Source organism: Plectropomus leopardus, chromosome 11, assembly GCF_008729295.1.
Source record: "Plectropomus leopardus isolate mb chromosome 11, YSFRI_Pleo_2.0, whole genome shotgun sequence".
NCBI classification, from domain to species: domain Eukaryota; kingdom Metazoa; phylum Chordata; class Actinopteri; order Perciformes; family Serranidae; genus Plectropomus; species Plectropomus leopardus.
In genome coordinates this window covers 22,403,384-22,430,060 of record NC_056473.1, presented here as the reverse complement: position 1 = coordinate 22,430,060, position 26,677 = coordinate 22,403,384, and the positions used below count along the sequence as shown (strand labels likewise).

At 40.9% G+C, this 26,677-nt stretch overlaps 1 protein-coding gene across 2 annotated transcripts in view; it reads right to left on the bottom strand.

Moving 5' to 3' along the window:
* Nucleotides 1-4,524: 4,524 nt before the first annotated feature.
* osbpl5 (oxysterol binding protein-like 5) overlaps nt 4,525-26,677 on the bottom strand; it is a 54,048-nt gene continuing 31,895 nt past the window's right edge. For both annotated transcript variants that reach the window (XM_042495535.1, XM_042495536.1), the window contains 21 exons: nt 25,807-25,962; nt 25,494-25,567; nt 23,429-23,509; nt 23,007-23,108; nt 22,501-22,704; nt 21,854-21,938; nt 21,573-21,735; nt 15,625-15,838; nt 15,280-15,464; nt 15,014-15,095; nt 14,257-14,355; nt 13,956-14,052; nt 13,613-13,711; nt 10,725-10,822; nt 10,484-10,573; nt 10,007-10,143; nt 9,026-9,205; nt 8,706-8,835; nt 8,283-8,397; nt 7,415-7,517; nt 4,525-6,344 (listed from right to left, as the gene is read on the bottom strand). In XM_042495535.1, the coding sequence (XP_042351469.1) occupies nt 6,209-6,344; nt 7,415-7,517; nt 8,283-8,397; nt 8,706-8,835; nt 9,026-9,205; nt 10,007-10,143; nt 10,484-10,573; nt 10,725-10,822; nt 13,613-13,711; nt 13,956-14,052; nt 14,257-14,355; nt 15,014-15,095; nt 15,280-15,464; nt 15,625-15,838; nt 21,573-21,735; nt 21,854-21,938; nt 22,501-22,704; nt 23,007-23,108; nt 23,429-23,509; nt 25,494-25,567; nt 25,807-25,962 (2,630 nt within the window). In that variant the 3' untranslated portion in view covers nt 4,525-6,208. The remainder of the gene's footprint in view (nt 6,345-7,414; nt 7,518-8,282; nt 8,398-8,705; nt 8,836-9,025; nt 9,206-10,006; nt 10,144-10,483; nt 10,574-10,724; nt 10,823-13,612; nt 13,712-13,955; nt 14,053-14,256; nt 14,356-15,013; nt 15,096-15,279; nt 15,465-15,624; nt 15,839-21,572; nt 21,736-21,853; nt 21,939-22,500; nt 22,705-23,006; nt 23,109-23,428; nt 23,510-25,493; nt 25,568-25,806; nt 25,963-26,677) is intronic.

Here is a 26,677-nt window from a genome sequence, read left to right as displayed (position 1 = left end):
CATGGGTGACAGGAAATATGGATAATTTACAATTGTTAATGGTACTGAATTGAAGTCATTATTATTATATAATCTTATTTTCAAATGTAAATTTGTGCTTTTCCATTCATCCATCCATTTTCTTGCGTTTATCCGGGGCCGAGTTGCGGGGGCAACAGGTGGAGCAGAGCACCCCAAAATCTCTCCTCCTATGGGACCAGAGGCGTTCCCAGGCCAGACGAGATATGTAATCCCTCCAGCGTGTTCTGGGTCCGCCACAGGGCCTCCTACCAGTTGGATGTGCCCAGAAGACCTCTAACGGGAATTGCCCAGGAGGCATCCTAATCAGATGCCCGAACCACCGCAACTGGCCCCGTGAAGTACGACGTGAAGTAGTAGCGGTTCTACTCCGAGCTGCTCCCAGATTTCCGAGCTCCTCACGCTATCTCTAGAGCTGAGTCCCGCCACCCTGCGGAGAAAACTCATTTCAGCCGCTTGTATCTGCAACCTCATTCTTTCGGTCACTACCCAGATCTCATGAGCAAAGGTGAGGTTTGGAACATAGATGGACTGGTAAAACGAGAGCTTTGCCTTCCGGCTTAGCTCCACCTCCACCACAGTCCAGCGGAGAGCCCACATACAGATGTCGCCCCAAACCGCCTGTCCATCTCACGCTCTATTCTACCCTCACTCGTGAACGAGACCCCGAGATACTTGAACTCCTTCGCTTAGGGCAGAAACTCATTCCCCACCCAGAGGGGATAATCCAACGTTTTCCAGCAGAGAACCATGGCCCTGGCCTGCTGCCCGGCACATAATGCACCCGACCCTGATCCGTGTCCCTGCAGGGGGTGAGTGCTTTTACACAGGGATTATGTGCTGATTCTGACTCTTTGTTGGCCAAGTGCAATAACTTCCTTGACTCTCCACTGGCCGCCTTTTGAGGTCCCCAGGTCTCTTTGTTTTTTGTTCTGGTCAAACAAATAGGACATATCTTAATTAATGAAGTTTAGAGGTGCTTGTAGGTTAATACTATTACAGAGCCAGGCTGTGTCCCATCTTTGTGCTTGGCTGAGCTAACCATTGCTAAGCTGACTACGCAGTAGGCAAGAAAGCAAACCAACATATTTCTCAAAATATCAAATAAGAAATTATTTTCCCAGAAACATTTTAGTCTTGCATAGCCAGACCTCTCCACACTTGGTGTTAGTGTTGTGCCAGCGCTGGAGAAATATTTTGTCAAGTGAAAAGAAACTTTTGAAAAATGAATTGAGTCTAGTTGATGTCATAGGCTGATTTCTCCACTCCATCTGACTCAGTGTTGTTTTGATTTTCCCCTCAGTGTATTCATTGATGCTGCCAGTGTGTGGGATACTGTGTTTACACCCCTCGCCCGTCCAGTGCCAGGAGAAGTAAACACACACCGACACACATGGAGACATACAAAGAAGGATCCAGGGAAGGGAAACTGTTACAAACTCAAGTCACAAACACTGAAAGGAACCTCCTTTGATGGAGCGCTTACTGCCTGGAAAATAAACACGCACGCACCCTCCTCTGGCCTAATTTGGACTGTCGCTCCTTCCGTCAGCCCCACACATACAGTCAGACAACACAATGGTCCAGTGTGCACCCACTCAGACATCCAGCTAACTCTGGAGACTAGAAACAAACCACAGGGGGAGGAGATTACCCCTTGATCTTTAGCCTGCTACCAATCTGCCCACTCTGCCGCCTCAATAGAAAACAAAACATGTGACTAGCTTCTTCAGATTTGAACAAGAGTTGATGGAAATGTGGATTTGGTGTGTTAGATCCAAGGCGAAGAGCAAGGAGAATTAAGGAGAAACTCTTTGGGTTCAATCCCCATTTTAGCAAATATCTGCTAAGTGAAGGCATAATGAACACTTTGAAACCTGGACCAACATCAGTTTTTTTTGTACACCATTCAGATGACTTCCACAAGTATTTACACCTTTGAAATGCGAGCGACTTGGTTTGGTTATTTTCAAAACACGGAAAAACATGCAGTCTGTAACTAGGCATGAAATGTCATGCCAATTGAAAAAAAATATGTAAAAGGTGTCAAGATAACCTGAAAATGTGCTAAAAAAAAAAAAAAAAAGAGAGATAGAGAGAATCATTAACTAGCAAAAGATATCAAGAAAACTATATAATGGTTAGGATTACATATTTAAAATTAGGTTACAGAAACAGAGACACACACATTTTAGCAATTTTTCAGGTAATTTCCTCTTTTAGTTCTGTTACTTTTCTTTCCTTTTTTTGCTTATTTTATGTAATATTCTTGCAACTTTTTAATAATTTAATCAAATCAATTAAATCAAATAATATTAATTAATAAAATATTTAAAATATTTTTGGGTGTTTTCTTGTTAAATTGCTCATTGCCTTCCTACCATGTTTTTGAAAGAAATCAAGTCAATTTTCTGAGGTTCAAAAGGTCTAAAGCCATTAATTAACCCACTAATTTGCTGTGACAGAGATTTTGAGGCATTGCCGCAGGCTGTATTAATGTCTACAGTATCATTATAACCCATGCAGAGTTGGCAGTTAACAACTTAAAGTTTAAGTGACAAACGAGTTCAATGGCTCCAGGTAGCTAGAATGAGCACTAAAACCACAAACACATAGCGACATGTGCAGATTAATCTCTGTTTGGACAGATTTGACACTTTGATATGCTGGGTATTCATGTTATTACACTTCAAAGGCTTTCTCTGTAAAGTGGCTGAACAAGACTGCGTAGTGCCATTGTTCAGTTCATCTCACCCAGAAGCAAGAGTGAAGTGACAGGTTGTCAAACGTAACACAGCAAATTGAAATTCTGATTGAACTTAACACGCAACAATAAAATATTTCATCCACAATAAATCTGTCACAGCCTCTGACTTTAAAGGGGCTCACCGACGGCGTATGAGTAACGAAAAGTAGACACTGAATAGTTATAATTTACCCGAATATCACTCTCTCTACAGGCCTCTGCTTTTTGGGGAGGCTGTCAAACACAATCTGGTCCCCTCACCGGGGCTTAAATCTGTGTGTGTGGCAATGATGTTGATCCATGTGGCGTCTACAGAGAGATTTTCACCTGCTCATCTCAGCCTCATGTAGTTTACACAAAAATGGTACCACCAAAGTTGTCACCACGTTTTGTGTCTGAGCTGCTGTCAGGATCTTCGTTATATTTAGGGAGGGATTGTCACCTGTAGTTACCTTCTATTTTTGTCTAGTCTAACATTCCCTGTCATTTGTAGAAGTACTCAAATGGTTTACTTCAGTAAGAGACAATGTCACAGTGTAGAAATACCAGTAAATACAAGTAAAAAAAGTCTGGCATTCAAAATGCCATTGTATAAAAAGTACATACATTTTAGCAGTAAATCGTACTAAAAGTATCAAAAGATATAAAGGTTGACCATCTGTGCTTTCATAAAATATTTACACAATGAGACTTAGACAAATATCTTTAGTAATGATGATGTAGTGACTAAGTGGGTAAAGACAAATAACAAGACAGCTATACCAGTCTGATAAATTCAGAAAAGGAAATCATTTTGCCATAATGCAGCCTTTGAAAAGATGACACTTTTGATATTACAATATACAATATCTAGGATGATATCTAGGCTTACACCCTGATATAGATATATATCCAAGCCTTTGGAAGTACCACAGAAGATATTTTGAGCATTTTTCAGTGTTTACGCATCTGTGTGGAGAAATGTTGTCACAGTGACATCACAAACGTGTAAGATGCAGTCATGAAACTTCACAGGTGTGCGGTAGAGATCACAATGAAGGTCAGGTTAAAGTAGAGTAGAAAGTAAAGAAGGGGCTATTGGCATCCCTACTTTATACCCCCGGTCCACAAACATTTTAAGTCACGGCGGGTGTGATTTATTGTACAGTCTATCTTGTCATCCCATTTCAAGATGATCTCTGGAGGTATTATATTATTGGATTATAATTATTTATATTTATGTAAGTGGCAATTTTATGTTGTCATTGCTCAAAGTGGAGCTATTTTAACTACCTTATATACTTTAAGCGGTTAAATCTGTAACAATGAAACATGTTTTAGAACTCATATGTTTTGAATGTAAAGTCTTTATTTGGAAAATAACGACTGCCCTTAAATACATGTAGTGGAGTGAAAAATACAATGTCTATCTCTAAAATAAAGTAAAGCAGAAAGTAGCATTAAATGAAAATACTTAGGATAGTACTTAAGTACAGTACTTGTGTAAATGCACTTAGTTACTTCCCACAACTGTTTGTACAAGACACATGAGAGATTTTGAAGTTTGATTGCTGCAGTCTAGTTATGTAAAGGGAAATCACTTCACAAATGTGATCAAGACTTTGATCACTTCCAGTTTACCCACGTCAACATCTCCCTCTGGTGGAGAACATTTGACAAAAGATTGAACTATAACCTTCTGTAAAGTGTTTGTCATTGTTTTGATTATCAGTGGAGACATTTCTCTATAATAAGGTAAAAATGAGAACCAAGGGCAGTTACAGGGTTAAAATGTTTTACTGTAGTGCTACAGTACGCAACAGGTATGAATGAAAACATCGGGCGACATCATGTTCTCTGTAGTTTCGTTCAAAAATGACAAAAATATCTGGCATGTAGAGTTCCCACAACATGGCAGTAGAGTAAAAAACAGGAAAAGAGTGAAAAGAAACAAAGTAAAGGTGTAAATAAAAGCATTCAAAGAGTCGACTTCCCTCTTGTGCTCTCCGATTCTCTCCCATTGGGCAGATCAGTACTGGCAATGAAGACTGAAATTCAAGGGTTTAAAAACCAGTAAAAACCAAGATCACAGATCTGGCTTTTGTATAGCACGACTGTAAATGGCTTACTCGCACACATGTGCTCCCTCACACGCGCACACACACACACACACACAGACACACACACACACATACACAAATATGATGAACCCACATAACCCTGGGAGAGCGATTGTCGCCCCTGGTCTCCGTCCTCCAAGCTGAATTAGATTAGGAAAGTCAAGGTCAATCACCCAATAAATACATTCTGAAATCTCTTTTTGAAACACAGACCGTCAGACAAATATATACAAATTGATTAAAAGAAAAAAATAACTCATTACTAAGTGTTTACATCTTAAAACAGTCACTTGAACGTGGTGTGGACCAAAATGCACACACAAACCCCTTCTATTAGACCAAAGAATTCAATTTCTCTTCTTGTATTTCCACTCTTTCCCTCTGTTCCTTCCTCCACACACGCTGCTTCTCTATGTAACTGATTGTACACACTAGTGTCGAGGTCTAGACCAACAGCAGTGCTATGCTATTATCCCTTCTGTTACAGCACTACAGGCACACAAATACAAAGACACTCTGTTTGGCTCTCTGCCCTGCCTCATTCCCATTATCCCTCCTTCTTATGTGTCACTACAAACACACACTGTGCCCCCTGTAAACAAGTACTCTTTGTCCTCTCAGATTATAAATACTGTTTTGGTAAAATCATCATCATTAAAAGACGAGACAGAGTGTATTGGAGCGTACATCGATACAAAACACGCAGAATTGCACTGTTGGAAGATATTCCTTCTTCGTTTTGTTTCTTCTTTTTCTTTTTGGCTTCAGCGTTAAGGCCCAAAATTTGGAGTGGAAGGGGAGTAGGAGGAGTCCAAGTGGTGATCTGCCTGCGCCCATAGGGCCTACTGTAGGTAGGATGTAGGTACGGACAAGACACACACAGGCACACAAACAGATATACAGTATTGCAGGGCAATATAAAAAGATACTAAGGAATGGTGAAACATCCTCTCTGTCATTTCATTTAGCAAAATCATTCTTCATCTTCACGTTACATATCATGTTTTTTTTTTTTTTTTTATTCAAAATCTTTTTTTTTAGCCGTGCTCATCTCTCGTCCCTCCTTTCCTGTCCAAAGTGCGCGGGTGCCGGTGCTGTTTCAGTCTGGCTACACTAGGGGGTGCTGTTCCTCTCTGCAGATGACTGACAGGCGGTGGCTGTGGCTGTGTTTATTGCTTTAATGTCTGAGTGCCCCTCCCTTTATTAGAGGGCACAAAAGGGACAAAGTTGCCCTCCGAACACTGATCTGAGGTCTCTGCCCTCCTCTGCTGATTTGAGTCTGTGCTTTTTGAAGGAATCTGATGCCAGATCAGTGCTGGGGGGAAACTCCTCCCTGAGAAGTGGCTCAGGTGAAGACGTAGTTGAGCAGGAGCTGGGAGAGGAGCAGGACGCAGAGGATGAGACAGTGACGGCCCGTTAGTGACACGCTGTCATCTGTCGCCCTCTGACGAGTCAGCTGACGACTCAGAGCCGCCAGGTTCCTACAGGGAGAGAAAAGGCTCAAGTGTGAAACAACGCTCAGCAGGAATTAAGTATAAACTTTGTAAAATTATCACAAATATCAAACATCAAAGACAATCCACTTACAACTGAGAGCGGTTCTGTAGTTATTTCTTATACTTTGTACTTATCACTACTTTTGATAACAGATGCACTGTCACCATTTTGCATTGATCTAATAATGAATATCAATGTGTGAGTTTCTGAGGCTACATCCACACTAATACATTTCATTTAAAAACACATAACTATGGCTACGTTAATGCCTAGTGTACAGACTACTCCGGCGTTTTGGAACCCCTAAAACGGAGACCTTTGAAAACGCTGCTGACCCTGTTTTAGAAAACTCTGGAAATGCATTTTAATCTGGACGGGCGAAAAAGGGACTTTTGGAAGTAATGACGCAAATATCCACGTTTGCTTCTTATCTGTTACAACATGTCAAGCCAAAACATAATAGCGAGTTCTACATACCTTTTGGGATTTCATCCTTCCTGTGGGGGTAACGTCACTCCTTTCCCATCGCTGAGGCTTTCTTGGGCGATGGATAATGCTGCCAATACCGCACTGATATATGCTTTGCAACCAGTTCAAATCTCTTTTCCACCACTTTGACCGCCTCATATTTTGCTACTTTCAGTCAAACTTTCATCCTTTTCGTAGGTCCAAGTAAAGAAAACCAAGCAACCGCATTATAAATAAGCTGCTTTCTGTGTACATTGGCACATGCATGCCTACTGTAAATGAATGGTCATGTGATACGCGTTTTCAGGCACGCATTATGGACGACGATTATTTCTGAAACTGTGGTAAAACGCATGTGTATCGAGATCATTTCTGCTTTAAAAGCCATTTTTAAATGAAAAGGTATTATTGTGGAGATGGCCTAATTCTAAAAGTTGTAAAGGTTTATTTTTATCCCCAACTTAACCATGACTGTTTCAATCTGAGAAACCAGTTTCTTTTAACCAATGACAAACACCATACTCAAGGTCCACGCCATCTCAGTTCCCTCCACAAAGGTGTATGTAAATGTGTGTGTTATTTTCACCTCTGGATGTCCTGCTGTGTCTTCTGTATGGATGTGATGGAGGCCTCTATCAGGGCGATGTCCTTCACCTCTTTATTGCACCGTGCACACTGGTTTGAAAATCCTGGGAACAGGACAGGTGATAACATAAGACTTCTGTTGTGTAATTTAAGCTTTTTTAGATTTGAGTGCTGGGGTGGCAGCAGGCTGAACAAGGAACTCCAAGTCCTCCCTCTTCCTGGCAATGCTTTCCAGCTCCTCCTGAGGGACCCCAAGGTGCTCCCAGGCCAGACAAAAATATATAATCCCTCCAGCTTGTTCTGGGTCTGCCACGGGACCTCCTACCAGTTGGAAGTGCCCAGAACAACTGTAACGTGAGGTGCCCAGGCGGCATCCTGATCAGATTCTCGCACCACCTCAGCTGGCCCCATTTGATGTAAAAGAGCAGCGGCTCAACACCGAGCTCCCTCTGGATGTCTGACCCCCTTTAACCTATCTCTAAAGCTGAGCCCGGCCACCCTCCGGAGAAAACTTTTTTCAGCTGCTTGTATCCACAATCTCATTCAGTTTACCAGATGAACAGTTTTGCCTTTTGGCTTAGTTCCCTCTTACCCATGACAGTTCGGCGCAGCACCCGCATCACTGCAGATGCCACATCGAACTGCCAAGCCATCTCATGCTCCATTTTACCTTTATAAGCAGACAACAAGGGATGGATGGATGGATGGATGGTTCTGATCATGTGCGTGTGTGTGTGTGTGTGTGTGTGTGTGTGTGTGTGTGTGTGTGTGTGTGTGTGTGTGTGTGTGTGTGTGTGTGTGTGTGTGTGTGTGTGTGTGTGTGTGTGTGTGTGTGTGTGTGTGTGTGTGTGCGCGCGTGAGTGCCTAACCTTCATTGTCCGATGACTCGTGTGTGGGTTCTGGTGTGGTGCTGCTGCTCTCTGTGTTTTGGCTGCAGCTGGACGGCTGGCTGCTGGCCTTCCTTCGTTTCCCATTCACCTCAGCCTGGGAAGAGGCAGAAGAATCTTAAGTGTGAGTTACTAAAATTTCACTGCAGACAAATTGACAGTGATCTGCTGGCTGATGCAATGAAAATGGGGTTTTGCTGTCTGGGCATCACTGCAGCAAAAAACAAGTGAGATGGAAAGAGCCTAATCATGCTTGTTAGTGATTATGGGGCACCCAAATACCAGGGGCAGTCTGGCTTGACAGGAAGCAGAGGACCTTTCCTTCTGATGAAATGTCAGTGACATAACCATCAATAATAGATGAGCAAAGCTCTAGTTTGGAGGTGTGAGATTAGTCTGGTTTACCTTCTGCTGGCTGGCCCAGCTGTGGCTGTAGGAGAGTCCGTTGTGTGGCCTCTGGCTTTTCTCGTGCGTCTGAACCACTCCGTCCTTCTCAAACTGAACCAGACAGCATTCGGGGTCCCATGGCCTTGTGCTACCATACAAGACAGTATAATAAGCCGTGGATGCAGTTTGATTTATATCCTTACATGTTGTTATTTCCATGTTTTTCCTCTACCTACTCTACAACTCAATCCTTGTTGTACTGACCTAAAATCGGAACTAAAAAGACAGAAACGTGTGCATCTCTGTGTTTTATTTGCATGGTGTGTATCTGTTCATACTCCATGTGCCTGTAGGTCCACTCGGAGGTGACTGGGTCCTGGTGGAAAAGTCTCGAGACCCAGGGTTTGTCTCCTCTCTCCCTAGCCTCTGCCCGCTGAGCCTCCTCCAGCACAAACTTCTCCTGCGTGGCCCGCAGCTGGTCCCGATCCATGATGGCTCTGGTCACATGCTGCCACAGTCTGTCGAAAGCAGATTAAAAAAGACATGAACCCATGGCATGCAATTTGCACAGTGTGACTGAAGTCAGCAGTAGTTTTGCAATTGTTTGCTTGTGATGTGGATATGTGGATAGAGGTCTTTCTCGCAGCGGACATTTTTACCCTGTCAAGCACAGATGTGGCTGATAACGTCACAGATGGCAGCATTTCATTTGGGTGTGCCAGCTCCACAGCAGGAACTTCCTATGTCTGAAATCCTAGCTTATCTCAGTAAAGGATGACATTTGGGATTTTTGGTGTTACAAAAAGATGTTTCCGAATTTAGCTTTTACAGAGACTTAAGGTTTTACCAAGTTAGGACGACAGAAACCCTGTCCTCATTTAAAAATAACTACCAGAGAAAGCAGCAATGCTGCTGCTATATCTGTATGGCAATGGCAACAAAGATGGAGGACAACATGAACACTGAGATATAAGGATTGAAAAGGCTTCTTAATCTGTATGATGTCACTTTAAATTTCAATGATTAACTCAAATTAATTAACTGGAATCAGTGATTAAGTTACTAACTTCACTAAAAGGGGAGAATTCCTCTCCTCCACCGACATGGTTAGTTCCTCTGACTCCTCGTAGCTAAAACTGAATCCACATCTTTTTTTTTTTTCGTGCATGATATCAAGCAAGCAAGCCCATAACAAGTGAGAGCTGTGTCCATGCTGACAAGCATACTAGCAAAGATACAGGGACGACAAGACGAGCGCCTCCTGTTTTAATGTTTGTTTCCTTCAGTTAATGACCTTGAGAAGTAAGGACGTGTTTTACCTTTCAGACTCAAATTCTCCCTGCTGGTTTATTTGGACCACTTGTCTCTTGAGGCGCCTGCTGCGAATCTCTGAGGTTGGGTTCCACAATGTCTCCTGCTGGCTCGAGCGCTTCTCGTGAATGAACACCTCACTGTCCTGAATACAGCAACGGCAACAAAATGTTAAGTCCCATCCTAACTCTTACTGGAAAATATTAATAGTTTTGTTAAGAATTTCCAAAACACGAAACGTTCATCACCAGACTTTATCCGACCCATCAGCCCACTGTGAGAGCCCTCTAAACAGCTCTTCTCTGTCTGTCTGCTGCTCCCAAATCCTCTAATTACTAAATCTGCCTCTAATTACGACCGTGAATCATTGAATACTGAGTGGCAGCGAGTAAGTGACAGAAGAGGATGCTGAAAGATGAACTTAAAGAGGGAGATTGAGATGGCAGGCAGGGATAGAGGGATACAAACTGGGTAAAAGCTCTCACCCAGTGCCCATCAATGGTGGCCTGTAGGTCCTCTCCCACATAGATCTTCCCGCTGATCTGATTCACAGAGCAGGAGCCTCCAAGGAAAGGCTGCAGGGCAAAGAATAACACCTTTAATAAAACTGCTGTTATCTTACATTTACAGTATCGACTGCTGACTATATAAGAAAGGTAACAAAAAAAAAAAACAGTTTCAGTACTTGAACAAATATTACTGATTTTAACTTGTTCAAAAATAGACCTTCAGTTTGAACTCCAGCTCTGTGAAACACTTTGTTTTCTCGCACTCGATGGTAACCTTCCCACCCAGCTCTAGTGTCATAGTGCCGTACAGGATACCTACAGGAGGCAAAGACACAGTATTAAAACATCAGATAAACTGCACAACAACCAACAGAGTGTAGATGAGGAGGAAGTCTGCAGATAAATCATACCATTCTCCTGTTAATACACGGCTAGAAAAATAATTTATGATCTAAGTACTCCCAGTGCTCGCAGTCCTTGACTGGACTGTGAGACAAGATAAAGATGGTAATTTACAACATACTCCAGTGCATTTAGAAAATACGCAGAAACACGACCCGACTTCCACCCATCATCCGTCTCTAATTTTGGTCGTCTGCCATGCGAGAGTTCATGTTCACAGCAGAGCTGGGTGCTATTTGATTTCCAGTAGCTCAGACACATTGGCTACGACAGATGGCTGCAAAAGTTATAGCCCACGCTTTTTATGTTTCATCGTACCCATGGAGGATGAGTTTGTGTGTCAGCCTCCTGTACTGTATTTAAGGTTGGTGTTTTAAATTGACAATGAGGAGCTTAGAAACACACAGCCCGGGTCAGATGGTTGAGGCAGAAACTGCAAGCTTAAATCATCCAGGAAGAAAGCGAGGAGGACCAAGCATGTTTTATATTTTGTTGTAAAAATATGTTTCACAGTGTGAGCTGCAAGTTTGTAGAAGCTTCAGTGCTCCATCTGTGTCTACGGTAGAGACGCTTGAGTTTTCAAAAATATTGATTTAACAATACATACCGATTATGAATATTTTAAATGGTTTTAATACTCGTTTTCTGCAGTATCAATATGCTCTTATTCTGCTGTTCTCTGCTACTAACCAAGAAAAGAAAAACTGTCATTTTCATGTCATGGCCTTGTTAAACTTATCTTTTAATGAAACCTTTTTAAAAAAATTTAATTTTTAATTTTTAATTTTTTTTAAACCACCTTTTTCCCCACAAAACCCCGTGGATGTTTTCAGTGTGGTCATGTAATTATTGCACCAATGTTTTAAAATGTTACAGCTTCCGTGACACCTATGGTGATAGAAATTATGAAATGCGTCACTTTATCAATTCCAATTTGTCATTTACAAATTGGAATGTCCTCAGTGTAATGTGTTTTATATTGGAAAAACTATGCGTTGACTACAGGATAGACTCTCAGAGCACAAATATGCCATGAGAACAAAAAATGATGACTATCCTATGGCGAGACATTTCAAGGAAAAACAACAATAACCCATCCATCTTAAAAGCTGTAGGTATTGATCATATCCCGGAAACAAAATGCAGAGGAAATAGGATCAGAAAACTCAATCAACGATAAAGCTTTTGGATCTTTAATTTAAGAGCTACTCAATATCCTGGCCTTAATGAGGATCTTAATTTGACCCATTTCTTGTGAAGTAATACATACTGCTTTGGGGATATGTGTATAGTTTGTATTTTTTGTATATAGGATATTTTTGTATTGATAGAAACACATAGGTTATGATAAAATGGTTATTCTCTCTTTTTTTTTTTTTTTACCTTTTTTATTTCTCTACACCATCTCTAGAGGTTGCCCTCTGCCGAGCTTTTGTTTTTATTTCCTGAAAGACTGCTCCCTGTTGATCTTTTCTGAGAGGGAGGAGACGTGTGATACTATTTCAGACTGGTGGACTTTAATTTCTGAATGCTTTAACCTGCTAGATGAATTTACATTTGAATATAAATTTGTGTCGTCACGGTTTTGTGTAACTTCCTGAAGGAGGCTGGACGTCAAAATGCAAAAAATCTTGTTCTACTTTTAGAACCTGCCAATGTAATAAAGACATTTCAACTTTCTGCTTTAAGACGAGTGCCTTCCTGGTTTTGTTTTTTTAAATAACTTTTTGCCCACTGTATCTAAAATTTTATTGAATATCGATACATTTCAAAGTATTGTATCGGAGTTAGAAATTCCAGTATCATGACAACACATGTAGACACACAAGGTGCATTCAGACACAGTGCTGAGTGGAGTTAAGCTTGTAAAACAGAAGAAAACAGACACTTTAAGCACAAAATATGCGTCTCGTGGTGAGTTAAAGAACGAGTTAAACAAGAGAAGTTACGCAGCCTGTGTAGACAAATGGACTGATCAACGTAGGATCGCATCAGTTCTGTCAGACATATTTGAGATGGACAACCAAAAAACGTGGCTCAAACGCCTCCTGTGTAAACATGCTGGAGGAATAGCTACTGCAGTTTTGTTGCTTAAGGGGATCCTAATAAACTGAACTAAATCAAACACACCATGAGCTCTGCAAACTGAATACTTTTTCCTTGTAATTTATGTTCGGTTTTTGAATAAAAACTTTGTTTGCTACATGAAATGGTAAGAACAGGAGTATTCTTTAGACAGTTCAGACTTATTTCCTGTGCTAAAGGTCTTTTTAGATGCTAAGCACCTCATAGATAACAGTCACTCACAATATCCTATCTGCACTCAAGAAACTCGATGATCTAGACAAACTGCATGTGTTTGTCCTCGTCTTAATTTGCTTTCAACTGTATCTGAATTATCTGCAGCACAGTACTTAATTATTCCAACCATGTAATTAGCTAGCAAAGGGATCTATTAGTATTTAAGCAGACAGTGACGGTGACTGTTAGTTTTGAGTTAACAAAACTGAATGGTAATTAAAGACGACAACATAAAAATGGACCCTTTGTCCTGCTCAGTGTCAAAACAATGTGTGGCAATAAAAACCTTTTAAAAAAAGATGACGCAGTATTAGTGAGGAACCTACTGCCAATGTTAAAAAAGCAACAAGTACATGGACAGAGTAATTAGATGGTCATTAACATATTCTTTCGGTGTGTTACCTTTGCAGTGAGCATATGGCATGGTGATGATATACTCCTCATCTCTGCCCAAGAACAGCAGCCTGGCTTTACCATCCAGAATCGCCGACAGAGAATTACCTACAGGAGCAGAGGAACTTCATTAAGAAATACAAGAATCAATTTTCCTTGTAGAGCCCCTCTAAAAAGCTTCTACTGACAGCCTGATTGGTCGTGCTTCGAAGCAGAAACAGCAATTTATCTCAAGATGCGGGGACAAAGGGATCAAAACCGTGACCAGTCTGTTTTGTCCTTGCATGTCTTTGAATGTGTGTATGTGTATTGGTCACAATAGAAAAACAAATTATTGTAGTATGCTGTGTACCGTAGAATTTGGACTTGGCCAGGATGCTCCCGCTGATAGAAAAACCATCCTTCCTGTTACAGACATAAAAGGCAGAGATGGGCGGATGGTGGGACACCTGGCAAAGGAAAGAGAGAGAGAGACATTTGAGCAGCAGTGTGAGAAAAAGAGGTGTCAGATACCCTCCGACACACATTAATTCTACACTGCATTTCACAAGTGTGTGTGTGTGCTCTGTGAGCTCACAGAATAGTGCTAAATATTTCACACATGGGAGGGCTTGTGTCCTATACATCCCCTCCAGCTATGAATCTAGTTTTACCTGTTCAGCTATATAGAAAGTGCAGCTGTCGGTTTGAGGGTGAAGCCAGCAGCAGCGAAACGTTTCCCCCAGGATTGGGTTGTAAGGCTTTTTCAGACCCTGTGAACACACACATTCACATCAGTGTCAATGTAAGCATCTTCTGGCAAAAGGAAACTTAACCAATACCTGCTGATGAGCACAGATGACATTGCAGATAATCACTGGATGAAACCGGTTTCACCCATATTTAAAAAGTGAAGTCACAGATAATAAGCATCACCACAGAACACATTACCACTTGTCTGGACTCAATAATTCAGCAGGAAATAATATACGGCAGCGCAGGCAGAAAGCCCTGTAGATGTCCTAATAATGATAGGTAATCAAGTCTCTACCCATTCATCTCCAGTGAGCCTCCTCGAGGTAGTCAGCCCAAAAAGTGTTGAGCAAGCCCAGTGTAATCTACAGGCGTCAGCTGCTGGCTCATGTTGGGTGTTCTACTGCCACTGAGGAAATAGATTCCTAACGAGTAGAAATGAGTGGGAAGTGTCTCCTGACGTTTTTACCGCAGAAATAGACTCAGGGCAGAGTCGTTTGTCGAGCGGCCAAGAAATACAGTGTCACAGAATGTCATGTTAGAAGATGGTAAGAGAAAGACAAAAAGAAAAGACTTCTGGTGCTCCAAGTTACATAATAATATAATAATCAGGGGTGTCCTATATTTAGGCCATCATAATATCAACCAGACATGGACATATTAGTGAACAAATCTGACCTTGGGTTTTTTGTAGAAGCCAGACAAGTACCATCTCAACACCTGCTTGATCCGACCATATGCACTCTCCTCCAGTGTGGCTCTGTGGCAGAAAAGATGATGAAGGAAAAAGACAATCATGACAAAAAAGGCGATAGACAATAACTACAGCCATGATCTGACTTGGAAGGAAAAATGATAAAATGTGCATACACACACACACACACACACACACACACACACACACACACACACACACACACAGAGTATGACTTTATGTTACTGACTGCGAAAGTAGATCAGCATGGTAGTAATAGTCAGACAGCTTGTCCAGGAAAGAGCGCGGCTCCAGGATGAAGGTGGGCAGCACCACCTTGGACAGGTCCATGCCCGGCCGCAGCTGCTTCAGCAGGCCCCAGATCAGACCTTTGTTCTCCTCTGACACAGTCTCCACCTGGGATGCCTCCCCAGCCTGAAAGTACAGCGCAACATACATGGGTGCATGTGATTGAGGATACCTTAAAAAAAAAATGCTTGAGATACATTTATTAATGGAAAATGGTAAAAATGGTACCTACTTACACAAAATAAGGTAGAGTTCCCTACTATAAATACTGTAACCGTAAACTCACCTCAGCCATTTCCTCCGTGCTCTGCTCCACATAGGCTGTGGCCTGTGGCCCAGGGGACAGCTCATCTGATTGGTCCATGTCGCTCTCCTCTGTCAGCCTTCCACCGTTCTCATTGGCCGTAGTGTCCCAGTCATCATGAGCCTCACGCTCTGATTTGTCTGAAAAGCCGTCATGCTCCATGTGGTGATTGCCCAGCAGCACAGGGTCGTTTAACCTGATAGGAACAAAGGAAAGGTGCAAAAAGGGTTGAATTATATTGAGCAGCTCTGGTGTTCAACTGTTTTATTAATCCTACATGTCCAGCTCAGACTCTTCTGGAAATGATGCCATACACAAAAGAAGAAGAATGAGCACAGGATTGAATGAGGTATTTCACTTGTAAAACATTTGCTTGCTGATCTTTAACAGGTTGTATCTTAATCCATTTAAATTGGTATCACAAGTGGCTCTCATAATGTCGGCAAGCTATTACAAGGGATAATTCAAGTGAACATGGGAGTCTGAGGAAGTTTTAATCACTGTGATTAGACACTCAAGCTGACAAACATCTTAGTTAATTTTACATCAGTCCTACCAAAGCTTTGATGACTGCCTCGCCAGAAAGGCAATCTATAAACAGCTCAAACATGGCAAAGACTTCAGAAAACAACAGATATCACCTGCCATAAACTTTCAAGGCTCCAAATGGCTTTTTAAATGTGTACCGAATCTGTGATCGAATATCTCCTTCTCACGGCTATGATGAGTAAGCCCACCACATTAGAGACTATCCACTATAAATACCTGGCTGGCCTGCAGGGCCTGGATGTATTTATTTAATCTGACCTGTCTGGTTGCCAGGACAACCCCCTCACCTCATCGTTATTCACCTCCCATTCACCTGATCTGGATGTGACTGGCAAAAAATCATGGTGCAACACAAACAGAATATGTTTGAATATGCATGTACTTCACATATAAACATAAGCTGTAAATGTTCCTAAAGCTCGAGGCAAGTTAGATTTAACTTTTTTTTTAAAAGACTTTTTAATGCTTATTACAGGGGATAAGGGACAAACTGTCCAAATGTTTACTGTAATATAAAAGATGATTTTGTTTTTCTTTTGGCCCAAAAAGAGGGTAGCACAGAACTGGTAAACACCTAGTGTTTTTATGAGTGATGTTGGTTCCATTATCCTGATCTACATGAAGTTAATGTAAGAGGCAATCTGTAAATTATTTTTATTTTATAAGTAGATATTACAAATTATTAATTATGGTACGTTTCAGAAAATCCTACCTCCCATTTCTTAGCATGTTTTAAGCCTTCTGAAATACTGAATTAAGACATTTTAATGTCTATTAAGGGCCTTTTTATGCTCAATCTTAGAGATGTATGTGGAAACCGTTGGAGCCCTCCATCTGTGCTCTAAGTTCATTTCATCCATATTTGTACGTTTCCTCAAAGCTAATGGATACGGACAAAACGAAGCAGTACCACTGGAAATTTCGTAGGCAGTGAATTGCAGTTCAAGCAACATACAACTGTATCAGATGAGGAAGACTTTTAAGATAAAAGTAGAACAGAACAAATTGATAATATAGTTAAAAGGATTCTCCATCCCCGTGTAGGCCTTCACAGACCACCATCATCTAAAATCCTGCTTCCATTAAAAGGTAAATTATAATGACCTCCTCCAAAGTCAACTCATTTGTTGTTCTGTGAAATTTTTGATCCCTTAGTGCCATCAATTGGTCGAACCTATGCTATCATCAAGGACACATGGACGAATGAGAGCAGTGACTGCTACAATATTTGAAACAGATGTATCTGTTTAGTACGTAAAGATATAAAGGTATAAATGTGTCCTAAGGCCTTATTTTTAGATTAATAAGGTCAATGCCTGTTAAGACTTTTTAGGGATCCACGGGAACTCTCATGTATGAACACACATGCATGCTATCATAGATATATGTGCATGTGCACAAACTTAAGAGATAACCACTTCAAACTGCATGCTAAACGGATTTATTATGTGGAAATTTTCCAGTTTTGGACAAATGAAATGTAGACGTCAGACCCGTTAGCACTCTAATAACCAGAACAAAGTTGAAATACAGAAGGGAAACAGTGAAGAAAGTCATGCATCAGCCTCAAAATAGCCAAAGAAAGGAGAAGTGAGAGAAGGAGAGAGGGGAAGAGGGAGGGGCAGAGTGAAATCGATAGTTAATAGGGAACATCATGCTTCCAATCCTACAGCCATTTTACAAGTCAGACAGTGGACAGTCTGTACTCTGCAGGGTGCATACATCCAATAACACATTCAGAGACGCACAAGCAGACAGACACAGACCGTTTGAAGTCAGATATTTCACAAATCTTCTGCACTTGGGATCCTCACAAATACAGTCGAACATCAGGGCCATGGAAGATAACTGTAGAGTGTCATGAGCTTTCAGAACCACATTCTGTGATGGGATTGTGCTCACAGAAAACAAGGAAACAGCTTATTTGCCTAAACAACAATAGAAGGGAGTTCAATTTTCAAAATGCCTGAGGGCTTGACAGACGAGAACAGCCACATTCCTGCGCACTCTGTGAATCACTAACCGACCAGTAATGTTATTTATTAACCCAAACACACCCTGGAACAGAGGCGACTTTCCTTACCTCAAAGACACACAGCATAGAGACAAACTCTGCCTCAGGAATCACAACACCACTGATGATGTTACCAAACACAGGCGCAGTCTGTCCTTATCTCCTCTCCTCTCCTGCGTAAATGTTTTTAATCTAGTGAGTGAAAAGGTGCAGTTCTGTTTCCTCGACTCCGGCACACCTGCTTCCTGAGTGTGTATATGTGTGTGTGTGTGTGTGTGTGTGTGTGTTTCTGTCTGTGTGCCAATGTGTGTGTATGTGTGTGTGCGTGCTGGCAGCGACAGTGTCGCTGCTGTCTCTTTCTGGGTGGTGTATGGTTCTCATTCTACTTCATCTTCCTGCTCCTCTGTCAGTCATGTGATTGTACCAGCTGCTGTGATTGGCTGGGAGAGGAGCAGGAGAGGAGGGAGAGCTGGGATGGATGGCCAGAGGGAGGGTAAAGCAATGGAGGTGGGGAGGAAAGGGGGGTGGGGAGAAAAGGGATGTCTTATGTTGAATGTAAACAGCACACAAACAGAGACACACATCTTAAGAGGAAATGGTGAAATGACCATGATAGATGAGTGCAAACATGCACAAAGAATGAACAAAGGTTGCATTTAAAGATTTGGTGTGACTGATAGTTGTGTGTTTTCTATGTTACATGCTAGTTGTCAGCAGTTTATAGATTGCCAAAGTGGACCATGCACACACAAACATCCCAATTATTGGCTTTCTTTGTAATTCTTCTCATCACATTCATTTAGTTCAGAGTTCAGCGCAGCCACAGCTTTCTACTGTTCACCATTTTGCTTTAAGGCAAATTAAATAGTGAGGAACAAGTTTTTGTTATATGTGCATTTACTTTCCCTGTCAGCATTACCATTGGGGCTACTATTTCAGAACTTAGCTAACAAAGCTGTATTTTGCATATTTTTATGGACAAAATAAATGTCAGCACAATATCAAACTGTCAATTTTTATAAGGCTTTAAAAACCTCAGCAGTTTTTTTGACAACATAAATTGCTGTTTTAAAGACTTTCCATTCTCCTCAAAGACTTTTCTATCCTGCTAGAATGATCAATATTCTGTCCAGAGCCCAGTAAAGACCCAGTTTTAACCAGTTTCTTCAGTGCTGCTTCATACACTCAATGAAGCACAGATTACTGGCTCCAATTTTTAAATGTAAGTAAGACTAACAATTACACGAAAGGCACAAACTAGGGCAACATCACACTATGTTCACACTATCCAGCGCAGAGGAGCTCCTGTGTAATTAGACGCCACATTGATTGCTTGATTGAAATCTTTATTTCGAACAGGTTTTTTCCCCCAATACCATAAACGTACAAATCAGCCAAAGAATAGTGCATTCTTTGCTTTAAAGAAAAATGACACACCACAAAACACAGCTAATTTCTCTTAAGGACCTAATTTCTCTCTTTGTATGCATCACACACAAACACATGTACACACAAAAAGTAAATTCACACAGGCAGCTTTGCACACATGTGGCTCAGCTTCACTAAGAAAGCAAGATAAAACCATGGCACGTTAATTTTAGCATAAGCAGACTAAATTTAAGTTCCATTTGCAGGATAATAGATTTTCTGGAGTAAATTTTCTACAGTAGTAATAGTAGTTATATTAGCTGCCTTCTGCAAGATCAGATGGCTTTCAGCAGAGGCCACAAAACTAAATATAAATGTTTAACAATGGTCCAAATCTCATTGCTTGGAGCAACTGAACAAACATTACAGTCGAAGCATGAAAATGATTAAATACTGCAGGATCACCTATTTTTCCTTCATGCTGTCCCTGTCTTTGTGTTGATGTCAGCATAGCATAAAGTTCTGTTTGAACTCTCTAACTGACCCCCTTAATTATGTATACTTGCATCTGATAAGCAGTAAGTGGAGTTTTGTTTTTCAAATTCATCCTTCAACTTGTAATTTCCAAAGATGAGAGCATGATTTGAACAATTAAAACATGTGATTGTTAATTAAAACTCGACCAGCAGCAAACAAAAAGTAGTTTCATGAGACCAGCTCTAAAGATACATATGTTAATACCTAATGTGTGTGTGTATGTGTGTGTGTGTACAATCTTCATTTTCTCATATAAAGCTTTATTTTGGAACTTTATTTAGTATTTTAAATGGTTACAGTCAGATTATACACAGTCACAATTGTGAAGTCCTGTTTTTTTTCCAGGATGCTATTTTCCGATTTCAGGTCAAAAGCAGCATTCAAGGTATACAGTTCACAACGTTACATTTGATATTAGGGGTGTGAATTTCAAGTTTATGATATTATATAAATTCTTTGGACAAAAATACTACAGGTTTTTGCTGATATCACAAAGTCTGCCAAAATACGATTTCAATTCAGTTCGATTCAGGGGGGCTGCGATTAATGTGGGACGATATCAGTAAATATTGTCATTGTCACTAGCACTGATTGGTGTTTAGGCAGGAGTTGTGCTTGGATGGTAATAGTGAAAAAAACCTGCCCCTGGTGTTTCAAAATAAAGGCATATCTTAAAGACCATGATATGTATCCATAATTTCACTTTACATCATTGATACTGGATCTTTGATCACTGAATTGATATATTAATCCAGATCTATGTTGTTACAACCAAATTTAATATCTCCATATGGTCTGTGAGTGTTCAGCAGTTCCTTGTTTGAGCAGCTAATTTATAAAATTGTTTTTTGTTTGTTTTGTTTAATTATTTGTGTTTCTTCCCCCTTTCCAAATATTATGTTTTGTATATGCAATGACTAGAGGATGGATGTAAAAATAATTACATGTGGGATGGGCCAAAGGCACAACACCGAAATAAAAAATAAATAAATGAATGAATGATAGGCTCACTACTATATGCATATGTTACACTGCATGATCTCAAACCATACTTGTATATGATAAATTGTTTAACAAAAAAATCCAAACTTCACTAGAATGGTACACTTTACACAACTATCACAGCTAACCTCATCTATGAAATTGGAGTATTTTGCATTTAACAAAGAATATTTCTGGGAGTACATTTTTCATCAGCTGTTATTCTGAGCTGATGACCAGAAACCACGAGAAAATATTTTAGACCTACCATCTGGGAGTTTCTGACTGCATAAATAAGACAGCATGAATGTGTTTGGTAGAAATGCCAACAGTCTTGTGTGTGAATTGGCAAGCGCAACAACTTGGGCGTCATTACAGGAAACACAAATCATCCAGTAACATCAACTAATAAATGTAAGATGGAGATAAATTAAATCTGAGATGCTTTTGGTGCATGCAGCTGTACTTGTGTGGTACTTACTGTTGCAGCTCTGCATCAGTGAGTGGCGTAGACTGCAGCAGGTGGAGTATATGGGAGGACTCTGAAGACGTGCTGATATCTCCCTCCTTCCCACCTTTGGCTGTCAGCTTGTACAGACTGGAGCAGCTCAGAGCCAGCTCCAAGGCATCCATCCAGCACCGCCCTGAAGAGAAGGAGAGAGATTAGAAGGAGCGCCTTTAATGAATTCTGCTCATAAAAATAATTCATTGAAAAAGCTAGAATGTACACGTCCAACCAAAACTACCACACACGAGCCTCACCATCAGACTCCGACGCTGCTCTGAAGATCAGGTAGTTGCTGGGTAGAGGCTGCGTGATGGAGCCAACGTTCTCTCCCTTGGGACCCTGAGCATATGGATGAAATGAGTGGTGAGTCACCCTTCATGCCATTTTAGTCATGTTGTTCCAACAGAAGCAAATGGCTCTCTCCGGGGCTATAAGCATAATGGAGTACTGAACACGATAATTATTACATAAAAATTGAAACTATTGGGTGAATGCAAATGAAAGGTAAAAATAACTGCAGTGACTAAACTGAGGGTCAATATGCACGACAAAATTAACCAATATAAAATATAATTACAGATATAACAGCTTTTGTTTTACCTTGCAGTGCACTGCATTTTAGTCAGCACATTTAAATTAAAATATACAGTCGTGACAATTATCAGCTGTTTTACACCACCACTAGGAGGCACTAAAGTCAATGTTTGTAGAAGCAAAACTCTTGGTGCATGTTGCAAAAAACAAAATCAGACTTAATTGATATTTGTATCTAAAAATAAAAAATATAGAATTATCCTTGTGTAGAGTAAATCTTAGTCTGTCTCAATATAATCACCTAAGTCTTGATCAACTGTTATATCTAGATTTTAAAAAACACCAGTGAGTATGCAACTTGTCTGACCTTGACAGCCCAGATGGATTTTTCCAGTGGGTGGTAGAGCTTAAAGCAGAAGCCGTCCTTCTTCGAGGGTCTCTCAATTAGCTTGCAAGCGCTCAGCAGGATGGTACCCACCCAGTGGTCTGCTTTGGGGGTCTTATAGATCAAAAGAACTCCAGGCTTCAGGGCACACCACAGCTTGGTCCAACCTTTTAATGAGCCACGGATCTAAAGAAGAACGAGGGATGAGACACAAGGGAAATTAAGTATCAAAACATGATGGAAATACAGTGTTGTTGATGTGACGCTATTAGAAAACAAAACAAAAAACTACAGGACTTACATGCAAGGTGCAATTAAAAGGTTAACTTTGTGTTCATTAACCTGTAGTTCCACAATAATTTGTAACAGCAAATGTGCAAATTACTAGGTTGATCATTTGTTCTAGGAATAAGTGACAGATGAAAGGTCTAAATAGTGTGACTGCAGACGTCATTTTGGCGTCTGCAGGTGTCAGTGTAGCAGTTCACCTTCAGCCAGTTGGACATGATGACGACACTGGGGTCCTTTAGTGCACTAGACAGTTCTTTAGCTGCCCGTTTCTTCTCTTGCCTGTAATTCTGCTTTTGAACCTGTGAAACAGGAAAATGCAACACATGAATGAGTCTTACTGGTTGAGGGCTGATCTAAGAGAGCCAACACTAGGTGGAAGCAGAGTCAACCAAATTGCTGGCAATCATGCTGGCATGCTGTCATCTTCTGTCACCACAACATGTTTCATTGTTGATCATTTGAAACTTACACAATGGTACAGATTTAAAATACAAAAAAGATCTCCCTGTGCTTAGACTGACAGGGATACTGAATAGCTAAATAATATGCACTTTATATTTCAAGATACATAATGCTACACATTTTGCACAATTGTCTCATGCAAGGAGGTGATGTTCACCTTTAGAGACTCCTTCCGGGCCAGCTTCTCTGTGGGGGAGGGGCACTCCTTCTCAACACCATTAAACATCCTGGACTCAGACTGGTGGGAGGAGAGGAGACAGTCAGTGAGGATGAAGAGGAGGAAGAAGAGAGATTTAAACTAAATACAGTCAACTACTGTAATCAGGGTTCCTACAGCTATAGCTGTAGCTAGAAGTCTTACAGCTAAAGTCTTACAACTAACTTATACTTGTAAGACTTTTTAAGAGTTTTTTTAATGCCACTCAGAATTGAATTTAAGACCAAAAAACCCATGAACTGACAGCATTACTAAGGATTTTAGGACAGTTTTGCTGAAATTTATACTGTAACATAAAACGTGACTGCTTTGTCTCAGTGTGGAGACAGAATTGGGAAATACCTGACGTTTGATGGTGAGTTTTCTTATCAATTTTGTGTTTCTCACTGTGCCTCGATTCCCATTGTGCGCATTGCCTTAACTGGTTTACTTTTTGGTGGAGATCTGTTTAAACACACAATTACCATTGAATCTATATTTCTCTAGGTCGTCCAGGGTACAGCGACAGCTAGCTAGCAAACATTGGATCCTCTGCTGTTAACAGAGTGTTGTTGGTTCCACTATCCTGATGTGGTGACGTTAATGCAAGAGGCAGTTGGAAAATTACTTTAAAAAAGGGTTTTTACCTATAACTTTGAGATTTGACGATGCAACATCAGAAGAAAACTATTCTAAAAGCCTGTTTCCTTTTGCTTCCCCTTTTTACGACTTGTGAATGATGAATTTAAGACAGTTTCATATCAATTAAGGCCTTTAATACCAATTCAATGCCTTTTAAGGCTTTTTAAAGATCTGCGGGAACCCTGAAACTACTAGAAGATATTTTTTAATCAAATCTACAAAGATAATCAGTGATTAACAATCAAAACAGCATTTTTTTTCACAAACTTTTGAGGTCATATTATAGAATATAACGACACAGCACTGTTAGACAAGCAATACAAACTTAACTCTTGTGATGTACCGCAACAAAAGTTAACTGACTGAACTGGCTTGCAAACACCACACGGTTTAACTGCTCCGTTAGCTACGTATCATTATCTGCCACACACGACTGTATGAAGCAGGCAGGTGGCCCTTTCAGTCAGAAAGGCAACATAGCTGGCAGCTCTGGTGTTGTGACCACAAACCCACTGACTTCCTCAGTTAGACAACAAAGGCCACTGACTGTTTGATGGTCTCCACAGATCAGTAAGTAAAGATTAGAACCTAAGTGGTAAATTATGCTTTGATTTCACTGTGGTATGTTATTACATAACCACTTGTTCTGTATGTACTACACCAATATGACTCACAATATTATTTGGTGAGCCCACACATGCGCTTGGTTTTATCTATTTTTTATTATTTTTTTAAAAAAGAGCCATTCTTAAAAACGTAGTACACTGTTGCAACCCCGTATAAACAACATCATGAGAGGGTCTCAGTCTCTTATTGTCACACAAGAGCTTTCAGGACGGAAGAAAGGGCAAAAGGCCAGTGATGCAGCTGCACCTGCGAATTATTCCACATAAAAAAAAAAGGCGAGGCGAAGCGACAAGAGGAGAGGAGACAAGACAAGATGAGATTACGCAGTTGCCGTTGGAAACATTTATTGACTGCTCCTAACTATTATTACTAAAGAATGGAAACAGATTGTTAGGACTAACGCAACAGGCAGCACCAGGACAATAAAGGTCTGGGTCAAATACATGGCTTGTGGAGCTAAAGACACAGTTCCCACCATGGCCCTGACATATATATAAGACTTATATTGGTGCAGTGTCAAGACTTGAAATGTTATTAATTCTTGGCTTGTTAGTGCTGATTTACAAAAAAAAAAAGTTTGAAACTAAGTGGAAGTCACAATCTCAACTCTAGTTTTGTCTACTTTAAACTCTTGTTTTAGGTTGCTAAGACTGCAAGCAATCAGAGGATTGAGAGAATAAATCACAAAATACAAAAGGAAATGGGCTCACCTAATGAATCAGTTAGTGAGCTGCCCAATCAGGATCTGTGTTCTTACCTTGCTGCCTGGTGATTGGGCAGGACTAAGTTCATTACTCAGCATGGAGAGACCGTTCCTGTCTGTGTCACTGCCTGGTGGGAACCCACAACACACAATCACATACAAATGAACTTCATCAATAAACCTGCTGACAGACAATCAAAGCATGGCAGCCCAAAAAGCAGATAAAAAGCAGCAACTGAGGTTCATTGATTTGGAATAAGTTCAGCACAGCACAGAACACCATTGTCTCACAGACACTGGATTCCTCTACCACTGAAATATCATATTTTGTTATTCACATTTCAGCTTTGACCTCTCTGCCTTTTACCTGGACTGAGGTTGTAGAGGTCATTGTCTCCTCCATAAGACAGGTTCCGTGTGAGGGCGCGGGGGTCGATTTTGGGTGGGGAGGTGGCGTTGGGGCACAGAGAAAACCTCCGATGAAACAAATTCTCCTCCTTCATGCTGACAACCTGCCCGTCGTCTGCAGATTTGGAAAGGAAGAAGGGAACAGAGGAAGGGAAGACAGAAAATTCTGATTAGAACAAAATGTTACAAGATTTTTGCCTGCACTTGTTTGTCTTATATCAAAAATAGTTCAAGTCATTTATCTTGTCTTGTCTTGTCTTGTCTTGTCTTGTCTCATCGTCTTTTGAATATAATCTTACTTGTTGTCTCTCCATGCGTCACTGACTTGGAGCTCCATCCTCAGCCCTTCTCTTTGTGTATATCTATCGGTCTGTCTGGACCCCCGCCCTTTCTCTCCTCTCCAACACTAACAAAGACCTACTGTACCAGGACATGTCAGCCTGTCCACATAATAGCACTGTGCGTGGCAGTGACAAGCAGCTCAGACTTCACATTGTCAGTGTATATGACAGATAACGTCTCCAACTGAGTTCAGTCACTCTGTCCACAGAGACTCACTGTCCGAGGCGACCCCCTCTATACCGCTGACACTTGTCGGCCGGCATCAACAGGCTTCAGAGCAGAAATGGCTTTGCCCCCCAAAAAGCTGCTTCTTCAGTCATTCCCTTGATATCCACAAGGATGCCATCTAGTAATGAGATGCACATCTCAGCACACAAAAGGGGACAGATGCAGCTACTGCAGATGTGGGCAGGATCAAGCCGTCTCCCTGCAGCTTTATGTTGTTAATTTACTGCGGTGAGTGGATTAGTTATATTTTTAGCTCACCA